The following is a 13,591-nucleotide window of genomic DNA, read 5'->3' on the forward strand; positions in this document are numbered from 1 at the left end:
ACCAGCTCTCTAGCCTCAATCATAATTTTCCTTATTTTTTTTATCTGCTGTGCATTTTATATTGACTTTTTATGAGCAATTAATAATAATTATTGCTAATATTTTTGAAATTACCCAAGTCTGCCACTTTATGAGTATATTTATGTAGCCTAACTCCTGGAATCGTCATGACCATCCTTTGAGGTAGATACTATGATTATCTTCATTTTGAAGGTGAAGAAGTACGAGAATTGAGAGAAAATAAGTTACCTGAGACCACTTAGTGAGTAACTAACAGAACTGGGACTTAAACCCAGAAGTCTGGTTCTGCCTCTCCATCTAATAAGACTATTTATTTTATTCATTAATTTCCCTGTTGGGCTTAGCAAGGGGTCCTTGTTTTCTTAGAAATAACATTCTGATGGGGTAAACACCTGTAAATGTGCATTTAAAATGACAAAATATTCTGTGTAAGCTATTCTTATTAAGCAAACATTTAAAATACATTAAATATATATTTACATCTGTGTAGTTTCACAGACTTAAGTTGTATTATTCCTTGTGACATTTGTATCTGTTTTTCTGGATATATACCAGTAATTATTCCTTTTTATTGCCCAGATTGGCAGAATTTTTTTACTTAGAATATTGCCAATTTTTATAATAAGCAAATATCAAGGCCCTGTAATACGGTGCTCCACTTAATGTTTTCTCTAGATTTTGGCAATACTTCCTAACAACAAAATAAAAATGTGTCAGAACTACTTTAATAAATTAAGGTTTATACTAATTTTAAGGGTGACAAACAATTTTAATGGGTTCTTGGATTATGCTTAGAGTCACAATATGAACACATAGGTTAAAAATAAAGAATGTAAACACATAGGTACAAGAACTCACTATACACCTGTTATTTAGTATCCATATGCATGACACCATATTAAACACTGGAAAATGTATAATTTTGTATAAAACAATATTCCTAATTCATGTTGCAGACTTTTTCTGAACCACAGAACAAACTTGAAAAGTCAATATGTGACTGCCCCTATATCCTTTGTAATACCATGCAGTGTAGGCAAAAGCCAATAATTTCACCCCTTGTACTATATAACTTTGTACCATGTGGTAGGTACTAATGAGGATTTTTTTTTTAGGACTCAGATATTCCCATGACATTAATAAATTTAAGCAGGTGAAAATGTATTTATTTACTTTTAACAAAGGCTATTTATAGGGATGAGAGATAAGAGGCCATTTTTAAAATATTCATCTATGGAGTGCTATTCTTCTCTGTCTATAAGTAACATGTTAATTCTATTCTTGTTTTGTTTTGCATATGTGCTTCCCATAATTTGCTTCCTTCTTATTTGCTTCCATAAGAAGGCCATAATTTGCTCTATAGACTCTTGATTTCTATCCTTTTGGGGAAGTTGTTCAAGGTCGTCATGGCCCATATCCATCAATTATGCCTGCTTCACAGATTTCCTTTGTTAGTAGTACATATCAGCATGATTAATGGTTCAGGGTTCATATAAGAAACCTGATTGGATAACTGTCGTTTCATTTGTTGTCACTGATAATTCAGAAAACATTGATGAAGTTGTCTAAGAAAAAAAGACAGCACAAGTCAGTTTTACTTATAATGAACCACAAAGGTTGGTCTTTTGCTAGCATAAAAAGGCTATGCACTTCAGTATATATACTTTCTGGGCCTCACCTAGGAAATTAGGGAGGGATATTAACTCTTTTAACTGACTGTCCTGCAGCATTAAGTGGTAGCTCTGTAATAGGAAATAGTGAATACCACACTATGTTGCTGGAAGAATGAGGGTTCATGTGCTCTTCAGTAAAACCTAACTTTTGTTCTATATCTAACAGAAGGTAGTATTATTCACTTACTTTAAATATATTTTTATTTCTTAATTATAATTTACTGAATTATTACTTATTTAAAGAGATATACTGTTTTTATAAGAAGTATGGATGTTTACCATTAAAGATAAAATTTAAAACATTAAATAGGTTTCCAAAAATCACCTGAAATCTTACTGTTAAAGGATGACTCTTGGTCTTAGAGGAGATCTTAGAGGAATGCAAGAGACTCGAGAGTATTGAAATAGACTCAAGGTTTTCTGGAAATTTGGTAAATGATACAAGGTAGATTTTAAGTCAGTAGAGTATTCCCCCCCATCCAAGTAAATTGTGTTGCTATAACTACCTATCTTTTTGAGAATAAAAGGCTTCTTCTCATTTTTACTCCTTATACCTATGTAAATTCCTTTTTTAAATTGTTTTTAGTGTAATATTAGTTTGAGGTACAATATAGTGATTCAGCGATTCCCTTTTACTCAGTGCTCATCCTGATAAATATACTCTTAATCCCCTTAACCTATTTCACTCACCCCATCCACCTCCCCTCTGGCAACCATCAGTGTGTTCTCTATAGTTAAGAGTTTGTTTCTTGGTTTCTCTCTCTCTCTCTCTCACTTTTTTTTCTTGGTTCATTTGTTTTGTTTCTTAAATTCCATATATGAGTGAGATCATATGGTATTTGTTTTTCTCTGACTAACTTATTTCACTTAGCACTATACCCTCTGGATCCATCCATGTTGTTGTAAATGGCAAGATTTCATTATTTTTGATGGTTGAGTAATATTTCACTGTGTGATAACACACCCTCACCTCTACTTTATCCATTCATCAATTAATGGAATTTGAGCTACTCCCATATCCTGGCTATGTAAATAATGCTATAAAAGTAGGGGTACATGTCTCTCTTTGGATTAGTGTTTTTGTATCTGGGGGTAAGTACCCTACAGTGCAATTACTGGATTGCAGGATAGTTCTATTTTTAACTTTTTGAGGAACATCCACACTGTTTGCCACAGTAGCTACACCAATTTGCATTCCCACCAACAGTGCAAGGGGGTTCCTTCTTCTCTACATCCTTGCCAATAGTTGTCATTTCCTGTGTTTTTTATTTTAGCCATTTGAAAGGTGTGAAGCATTATCTCATTGTAGTTTTCAGTTGTGTTTCCCTGATGATGAGTGATGTTGAGCATCTTTTCATGTGTCTGTTGGCCATCTGTAAGTCTTTGGAGAAATATCTATTTATGTCTTCTGCTCATTATTTATTTATTTATTTTTGTTGTTGTTGAGTTGTATACATTCTTTACATATTTTGGATACTACCCTTTCAACAAATATGTCATTTGCAAATATCTTCTCCCATTCAGTAGGATGTCTTTTAGCCTCGCTGGTTGTTTCCAGCCAGTTTTGCTGTTCAGCTTTTTATTTTGATGTAATCCCAATAGTTTATTTGTGCTTTTATTTTTCTTGCCTCAGGAGACATATCTTGAAAAATGTTGCTATGACTGATGTCAGAGAAATTACTGCCTGTGCTCTCTTTTAAGATTTTTGTAGTTTCAGGTCTCACATTTAAGTCATTAATCCAGTTTGAGTTTATTTTTATGTATGGTGTAAGAAAGAGGTCAAGTTTCATTCTTTTGAATATTGTCCAGGTTTCTCAACACCATTTGTTGAAGAGACTTTCTCCCATTGCATATTCTTGCCACCTTTGTTGAAGATTAATTGACAATATAATTATGGGTTGATTTCTGGGTTGTCAGTTATGTTCCATTTATCTATGTGTCTGTTTTTGTGATAGTACCATGCTGTTTGATTACCACAGTTTTGTAATGTAATGTAAAGTCCAGAATTATGACCTCTGGTTTTTCCTTTTTCAAAATTACTTTGGGTATTCATGGTCCTTTCTGGCTCCATACAATTTTAGAATTGTTTGTTGTAGTTCTTTGAAAAATACTGTTGGTATTTGGATAGGAATTGCATTGTATCTTTCAATAGTACAGACATCTTTCAATAGTATAGACATCTTAAGAATATGTTTTCTTCTAGTTCATGTCCATGGAATGTCTTTCTATTTCTTTGGATCATCTTCAGTGTTTTATAGTTTTCATAGTACAGGTCTTTCACCTCTTTGCTTAGATTTATTCCCAAATATTTTATTGTTTTTGGTACATTTGTAAATGGGATATTAAAAATTAATTTCTATTTCTGCTCCTTCATTACTAATGTATAGAAATTCAAAAGACTTCTGTACATTGATTTTGTGAATTTAATGAATTAATTTATCAGTTATAGTTAATAGGTTTTTGATGGAGTCTTTATGGTTTTCTATACAAAGTATCATGTCATCTGAAAATAGTGAAAGTTTGACTTCTTTCTTACCAATTTGGATGGCTTTTATTTCTTTTTGTTGTCTGATTGCTGAGACTAGGACTTCCAGCACTATGTGGAATAAAAGTGGTGAAAATGGACATTCTTGTCTTATTCCTGATCTTAAAGGAAAATCTCTCAGTTTTTCCTAGTTAAGCATGATGTTAGCTGTGAGTTTTTCATATAGGGCTTTATTTTGTTGAGGTCTGTTCCATCTACGCCTACCTTGTTGAGGATTTTTATCATTGATGGATGTTGCAGTTTGTTACATGGTTTTTCTGCATCTACTGAAATGAACATATGGTTTTTATTGTTTCTCTGATTGATGTGATGTATCACATTGATTGATTTGTGAGTATTGAACCACCCTTGCATCCTGGGAATAAATTTCACTAGATTTGGTTGAATGTTTTTTTTAATATATTTTTTAATGTTATATTCTGTTGCTAGTATTTTGTTGAGGGTTTTTGCATCTATGTTCATCAGAGATGTTGACTAATACTTCTCTTTTTTTTTGTGGCGTCTTTATTTGATTTTGGTATCATGGTGATACTTGCCGCATAAAATGAATTTCAAAGTTTTCTTTCTTCTGTTTTTTGGAATAGTTTAAGAACAATTGATGTTAATGCTTCTTTAAATGTTTGGTAGAATTTGCCCATGAAGCCATCTGATCTTAGGTGGACTGTTGTTTATTAGGAGTGTTTTGATTACTGAATCAATTTAATTGCCAGTAATATGTATATTTAAATCAATAAACATATACTTTTTCTTATATATCAATAAATATATCCTTTCTTAGTATTTACAGAATCCACAGTACATGCTTTATTAATATTTTGGGAAATTCCAGTATAATCAACAAATGGAAAGGATTTTCTTGTCAGTAGGTCAGTGAAACTTAAGTTGTCTCATTTTTCTGGCTTATCCTAGTTTATCTTGTATTTAGCCTAAATGTGGCCTCTTGACCTGGAGAAGGAATGGAATAAGACCAACAATATCATATATGATTCTTCATGGAAATCTGAGAATTTCTTGGAAGTCTCTAGATTTAAATATAAGAGACAATGATCTATTTATATTATAAGATGTGTTTGTAATTTTAATATAGAAATAAGTGATCAACATTATTCAAAATACAATTTTTTGAATATACTTCCATGACTAATATTTATGCTTCAACCACTATGAAACTCAGACTATTATTAAAAAAGACCTTTCCCTCTTTCTTTATACTGAATTCAGGCTTTTGTAGATCTTTCATAATTTCTGCTTTGAGATCAAGTGGTGCTGTTTTAGTAAAGTTGCAGGTTTCTGTCAAAAAATCCCAAAGTAAGTCTCCATTTTCATTGCCATCAATAAAACAATCAGATATGTCCATGGTGGACAGAAGGTCATAACATTCATACTTAATCCCCAATTTGTCCAGCATCTGAGAGAGATCAGATGATGTAACATATTGGCAGAGGTCATACTGGGGTAAGCGGGATTGGTACTTTTTCCATAGCTTGTCCCAGCCACTGGTTCCTGTGTGAGAGAACAAAGTACATGTTTTCATTTATTCTTTTTTCATTTACCTACTCTACCAAGCAGTAGAATAGATGCTTAGAATAAAGCAGTCAATAAATAAATATTCTTGCCTTTGGGTAGCTTAATTTAAACACACAAGTAAATAAATCACATATCAGATGGTGCTAATTGCTAACGAAAAACAAAATTAGAGCAAGGAATAAGGAAGGCCAAAGAGTTGGATGGATTGCTGTTCTATACAGGGTGGTCACAGAAAGTCTCTGTAATGTGACATTTGGGCAGAGACATGACAAAAAAACATATTGTTATTCTTAAAATGTTTATTTTTGAGAGAGAAAGGGAGCATGAGCAAGAAGGGGGAGAGAGAGAGGGAAACACAGAATCTAAGCAGGCTCCAGGCTCTATGCTGTCAGCACAGAGCCCAAGATGGGGCTCAGACTCATGAACTGTGAGATCATGATCTGAGCCAAAGTAGGACGCTTAACCAACTGAGCTACCCAGGCATTCCATGACAACAAACCATATAGGTATCAGAGGGAAGAATCTCTCTACCTTAGGTAGAGAGAAGAGCAACTACAAAGGACCTGAGACAGGAGCATGTTAAAAACTAGCCAGAGAACTAGTGAGATTAGCATTGAGTGAACAGGGGGGAAAAGAGGAGACAAGGTTGGATAAGTGTTGGGGGGAAGTGGATAGGGTGCCAAATCACGTGGGTGAGGTATGAAGCCATTGTAGTGCTGTCTGATAGAACTTTCTGTGTTGATGAACGTGTTCTATATCTGTGTTGTCCAATATGGTAGCCACTAACCATCTGTGGCTAAGGAGCATTTGAACTGTGGCTAGTGTGATCAAGGAAATGATTTTAAGTTTTATTGCATTGCGACTCATTTAAATAATCAATTTCAATAGCCAGCTGTGGCTTTCATATTGGACAACACAACATTAGAGTGACTTAACCTGATTTACACTTTAATAAGGTCTCATGTCACACACATGAGAATAGACTATGGGGGCATAAGAAAAGAAACTGAGAGAACAGTAAGGAGGCTATGGCAATAATCTGGGTGACATATGATGGTAAATTGAAGCAGCTTGCGTTTAGAGGTGATAAGAAGTGGTTTAATTTTTTTAAATAAAAATTTTTTAAATAAATAAATAAATATGTATATATATAGTGTCCCTCAATCCAGTGAGATTTGCCAACAGTTTGGATACTGGGTGTGAGTGAAAACAGAGTCAGTGATGACCTCAATGATTTTGGCCCAAGCACCTGAAAAGAGAAAATTGTCATTATTGGAAATGGGAAGAATGAAGTAGGAGTAGTTTAAAATGTATCATCAGGTGTCTGGTTTTGGAAATGTAAATTTGATATCTATTGATATCTATTGGACATTCCACTGGTGATTGGAGGAAGGCAGTTGTTATGTGAATCTTGCATTCAGAGGAGAGGATCTAAGATTAATAATTGAAATAGAAAGAACGAGCACAATAAATACAATCAAGATTTTCTCAAAAGGAAGATGAGGTTGCTTCTCATGTCTCCATTTTTAAGATGCGGCCTTGGACTGCCAATAACTAGGCTGATTCTTAAAAATTTCCAGCTTTAGAAGATGTTTTAGCAGTGTCTGTTGTGTTTAATTGAAAACCCAGCCCAGTGTAGAATCTAAGAGATACAGCCTCCTAGAGAGAAACACAGGTTGGACTGTACTTCTGACACTTCATGAATAAGATGAGGTTCATTATTTAGTCTCTCAGAACTTTAGTTTTCTCATCTATAAACTGGGGATAATCATACTTACCTCAAATGCAACTGCAATTATTAAATGAGGTAATTGAAGTGAATTGTTGCACAAATTGTTGCACTGAGCACATGGCAGATGAGTAATAAGTACTTACAAAGTAAATGAATATTATATGGAATTAGTTTGATAATATATTTCCACTGGTTGTAATCTTGAAAAATCAAACATGCTCTTTGGAAATCTATAATACTAATAAATTAATACAAATGAATATCTATTTATGGACCCTCTAATACATGCATGTAATAATGGGATGTTATATACACAGTTGATACAGTGTAGTAATTAATAAGGTCTCTAAAGCCCAACTGCCTAAATAAGACTAGCTTTATGAAACTCTGCCTCAGTCTTATCATCTGCAAAACAGGGATAATAATAGAATTTATTCATAGAATTGGGGCAAGAAAAAGTTCAAAGGCAAAGGAAAAGTAACAGTCATCCGCATCCTTCAGAGCCTAGCAGTAACTGACTGTAGGAGCTCAATATAAGCTGAATGAACCAAATCTACACAACAGCTATACTGAACAGCCAACAAGGGACTGAGAATACAGGCTATGTACTGTTTTGAATATGGCTGAACGCACCTTGTACGTTGGTACACATGGTACACATCGAACATATAGCTAACCTATGTCTCTGCATAATTAAATCTAGAAACTGACCCCATATTTCATTATCTTACTAGCTAATAAATTGCAAAAGTGAGTGTCTATGGTACCCAGATAACAGTAATTCAGTCTATTCAGAGAAATAACTTGTGGATTTAGTAATAGGTCAGTTGTCTGACTGAAATAGACAGGAAAGAGCCTTAGCTATGTGGCATATTTAAGATGATCCTTTGGTGCAAGATAATAATCCAGACATACCATTATCTGCCTAGATGTTAGCTACATGAGTATTCTTTTTTTTAATGTTTTTAATTTATTTCTGAGAGAGAGAGAGACAGCATGAGCAAGGGAGGGTCAGAGACAGAGGAAGACACAGAATCCGAAACAGGCTCCAGGCTCTGAGCTAGCTGTCAGCACAGAGCCTGACGTGGGGTTCAAACCCACAAACCGTGAGATCATGACCTGAACCGAAGTCGGACACCCAACCGACTGAGCCACCCAGGTGCCCCACTACATGAGTATTCTTAGAAATTTAACTTAGTGACTAGTTCCAGGCTTGTCTTAATGTGTCTATAATGAGCAATCAATTTTCTGCATTGAAGTGTAGCTGTGGATGACAATACTGTCCTGAAACAAAGATGATACACAAACAGGCTTCTTCACTTCCAGGTAATTATGAAGCAGAGTCCACTTAGAAAGTGATTGCAAGAAGCTAGATAGGAACAGAACTTAGTGTGAACCATTTTGATGTGTGTGTTCCAAGTTTTAGGGCAATATTCAAATTTCATCAGTGTTTTCATAAGGCAAATATGGAGAGTGGGATTTCAAGACTCATAGTTTGGACTGAGAAGGGCAGTTTAGAGCAACAGTTTTCATACAGGGATGAGGGGGGAAGTTGCTCAGTTACCTCATAAGACCCGTTGAACATTCTCAAACCTAGCTGCTATCCAAAAAAAAAAAAAAAAAGTGCATGTGATAAAGACAGGGAGTCTTTAGAGTTCCTTTAATAATGGATGTTTGTTATTTGTTGCATTCTTATGCTTAGGAACAATATTTATGAACAATGTTTTCTTCTTTGGGAGAGCTCTCTCCCATGCTTGGTACAATAATGAAGAGTTGTTTACTGCATACAGAAAAAGTTAGTTAAATATAAACATAGTAAAGTCAAACTACACTGACTAACTTTTGATTCAAAATACTTTTTAAGAAAAAGATAACTGATATTTGAATCTTTACTCCCCTTCTTTGATTTTTCCCCATGAATGTACATATATATATAGTACATATGAACCACATATATGCATAGATGCAATGTAATGTAGGGATGATTATCCAGAAATAGCCCTGGAATAAACTAAGACTGATAAGCCAAGTTCACACAGCTAGGAAGTGCCCCAGTATTCTTGCCACAGTGTCCTCATACATTTCACTGTGCCTGTTTTGGTTTGCACATTTCTTGATGCCAAGAAACCATGCATTGTATTAATGTATTCATGAGATAGCCAGCAGAGTACTGTATTCGTAAGGGCACTTAGTCACTTCTCAGTTGCTTGTAGACTACTCATGTCACTTTCTAAACCTTAGTCTGACTTTTTCCTATTGTTAGAAATATACTCATACAAAACTGCTTTCTGCCCTTGAAATACCTAACTTCTTAAAATATTTAAGAATAAACGAAATATAATTAAGAGTGGATATGCTACTGTTATAAAATATATCCTAAAATCAAACATACATGACTTCTTGATAAATTGCTATTTCTGTCTGTAACACTTTCCTTTATTATTGATACAGGTTATTAAGAATAGACTGTCCCCAATGCTGACAACTGATTTTCTCTTGTATTCCTATATGTACTATAAAGGCTTTATCCAAGTGTCTTAATTTGGAGAGAGGTTAGTAAGAAGCATCCAGTTTATATAAGCCCTTTTAAATGGAAAGACAGAACTCTCCCACATAAATGACTCTTTTTAACCAACCAAAGATAAAAATAGTTTATCAAAATATTCCTTTGGGGAAGAGGTTCTATGCAGGAACTCTCATTTGCAAAACTGCCACATGAGTTCAAGCCTAGGATTACAAGCAATAAGCAGTTGCCATCCTTAAAGTCATACCTCACATCTAAGAATAGATGAATTTTAGGGGTGCCTGGGTGGCTCAGTTGGCTAAGCGGCCAACTTCGGCTCAAGTCATGATCTCACGGTTCCTGGGTTCAAGATCCACGTCAGGCTCTGTGCTGAGAGCCAGCTCAGAGCCTGAAGCCTGCTTCAGATTCTATGTCTCCCTCTCTCTCTGATTCTGATCCTCCCCTGCTCTCGTTCTCTCTCTCTCTCTCTCTCTCAGAAATAAATAAAACATTAAAAATTTTTAAAAAAGGAATAGATGAATTTTGTGACATATGGTTTTGAGTATGGGGTCTGGTATAAGCTTAGGAAGATAAAGACTCTTGTATATCTAGAATCAACCTGACTACCACTGTGTGCATAATCCATGAAGATTGCTGAATGAAATAAGCAATGAATTAATGAACTCAACAGCGTCAGTATTTAATTTATTAACATGCTTGTGTATGTTCTCTGTGTTGGTACTTATTATATAGTAGGAGCAACATAACATAATCAAATGCCTTCTTTGGAAAGTAATAACGCAAAATAAGTGAACAATTTTTGGTTATTTGAGAAAATCTATCATGAACAATATTGATAATGGCTCTAGAAATGCAAATTAATCAACTATGAAAGCATCCCAAATATATAAGCCTTTTTAAATATATTAATAATTGCCACAGAAGGAAAAGAGATATTCAAGAAATAAAAAGGAGGTAAATAGAAATATTTACGATTTTTGGTCTTTTTAAAAAAATTCCTATTAGTGGTCTTTGCTCTATGTTATATAAAGAAGAATAGACAACAAAGACAAATTTTCCCAAGAGAAAGGAGTAAATAGACATTTATTTCCACTAGATTCCCTGTATTGAGAGCCATTGTGAAGGACTTTCCAAACACTGTTAATTAATTGACTATGATCAGAAGCCAAGTCAAGAATTTCATTTCAAAGACAAAATATAGCAGCTGCCTTCAAATACATAAACCCAAGCACATATATACACTTTTACGGTTTTAAAATTCAGGATGAATGTAAAAAAATTTACCTGACACAAGAATAATGAGAATCTTAGCATTGGTAGCTAAGAGACTATGGAAGAATTTCAAGGTAGCTGGGATATCTTTTACATAGTACAGCATCTAGAAATGAAGGAGAACAGAAATTAGACACCTTTCTATATCAATGTCTTTGTTACTTGGTCTAGATACTCACTAGAAAGTTTGATTTTTCAAATTGAATAGATTTTTACTCAACAAAACACTTTAAATATTAAAGATGTTATATGGCGAGAGAGTAATGATGTGATAAAATATTTGGGAAAAGGGAAAACTAAGCTATTTGTTCAATTACAGCCAAGTTGTTTTAAATTTAGTTTTTCTGGCTTCAGTTACACAGACATTTATAGCTGGAGATACTTAGTCTCCTCTCCACATGGGGGCATTGATTCTATGCTTACTCTATATTTTCTGAATTGTAGTCCTTCTGGGAGAAGATAATGCTGGCACCATAAAAACAGACCCCATTTCATGGAACACTGCTTTAAAATTAAGCCCTTTGCACTAGCCTCACCATATGCTAGCTCACAAATGCTTTTTGTAAATCACAGAAAATATGGCAGGCTCTGATGTTGACAGATTCTCTAGGAAAATAGACTGAATAACGCATGAGGTTACATGTTTGATCATAAGGGGCTAGGGGTAAACCCACCCCTTTTAAATAACACTGGACCATCTCTGGTGAAGCACAGGGAGAGGCCTTTTCATTCAACACAGGTGGAGCTTGGAATTATACACTGACAGTGGAAAATTTTCCCCAGAGCTTGCATTCCTAGAATCTATCCCCATAGATACTTCTTAGATCTCATCTCCATCTCCCTTGGGCAAGAATTCAAGATTCTATGTAGATGTCCATGACAGAATTTGTTGCATAGAGTAAATACAACTAAAACTGTGTCCCCCTCACATGAATGAATGAAATAAAATGGACCTGCACATGGCCAATGCTGCTTCAGGGCCATATTTAATATCATGTCATTCTATGCTGTTCACAACAGGGATAGATGCCCAGATACATAATCTAATCCATAAGATGGCTAACAGTCTTTGATGTGACCTGGCTAAAAGAGAAGAGGTAGCCCATAACAGATATTTTGAAATTTGACCCACTAGACACTGAGATCTCTGTAGTTGACTGAGTGTTAAGTTGAAAGAATGTCATGAGAGTGTTAAGACTATAAGGAACAATAAAGAGACAAAAGTATAACACAAAAAATGCAGAGTAAACAGAGAAGAAAAGAAATAGAATAGTATAGTAATGCAGAGGAAGCAGAATTGCTCTAAGAAAGAAGACGTGTGGAAATTTTGAGAGAAATGGGAGAATGATTTCTGAAGCTGTAACATTTTATTACAGGTGAAGAATGGGATCCAGAGCACAAGTGGAGGGATTGCCTTTTGATAAAAAGAGGCTTTTAAATAAGGTGAAAGAAAAATATGGTAGGTATAGGAGCAGTTATGTTTGTAAATTTGAAGGGTAAAAGATGACTTTCCATTGATGATTTCACTTTTCGTTATACAGTATGAGGTACAGTTTGGAATGATTGATGGGGGAGAGGTTACAGGAGGTGTAAGGAGAGAGAAGGAGGTATGAAATAGTTAAGGAAGTAGGAAAGTAAGTCTAATAGAGAAACATTATAGGCTTGCTGGACAATTTAAGTGCTCTCTTATAGGTAAAAGATTTTGTTAGTCAGGAGAGCAGAGATGTAGGACTGCTTGGATATACCAATGTTAAGAGTCATTTCTTTCCTGGATTTCTTATAAGTTTTTTCCTTTGAGGTGATTGGACTTATGGACTATAGAAAGAAAGAAGTCTCTTGCTGTTATTATAGGTATTTCTAAAGTATACATATTTTCTAATGGTAGACAACACCCAAAGTCTATACACCCATATGCTATCTAGAATTATCAGTGATTCTCATAAATGTGTCCCCATACCATCTAATGAATAGGCATGTCCTTTCGAAGACATACTCTGGTGTATTTATAAGAAATATACTATCAGTGCTGGATCATGGAAATAAATTCCTACATGATGACTGACTTTACCAATAAACTTTGTTGACATGAGAAATTATCTAACCTGCCTCTTCTGTCACATGCACATTAGCCAGGTCATCAAAAGAAGACAAAAATAAGAGAATTCAGAAAAACACTGGGACATCAGAGTCCCATCCAGATCATTAGAACTACTGGAGAACTATGCAAGGATATGTTACACTCCACTGTTCTCAAATCTATTAACTTTCAGTCCTACAAAAATAAATTATACCAACAT

General features: G+C 34.6%; 1 protein-coding gene across 1 annotated transcript in view; it reads right to left on the minus strand.

Moving 5' to 3' along the window:
• Positions 1 to 5,019: 5,019 nt before the first annotated feature.
• The window catches only part of HNMT (histamine N-methyltransferase), a 46,066-nt gene continuing 37,494 nt past the window's right edge, over positions 5,020 to 13,591 (minus strand). The window contains exons 5-6 of the mRNA XM_077767816.1: positions 11,307 to 11,400; positions 5,020 to 5,742 (exon numbers count right to left, since the gene is read on the minus strand). Coding sequence (XP_077623942.1) covers positions 5,387 to 5,742; positions 11,307 to 11,400 — 450 coding nt within the window. The 3' untranslated portion in view covers positions 5,020 to 5,386. The remainder of the gene's footprint in view (positions 5,743 to 11,306; positions 11,401 to 13,591) is intronic.

The sequence above is a fragment of the Crocuta crocuta genome, unplaced genomic scaffold, assembly GCF_008692635.1.
Source record: "Crocuta crocuta isolate KB4526 unplaced genomic scaffold, BGI_CrCroc_1.0 scaffold154, whole genome shotgun sequence".
Taxonomy (NCBI): domain Eukaryota; kingdom Metazoa; phylum Chordata; class Mammalia; order Carnivora; family Hyaenidae; genus Crocuta; species Crocuta crocuta.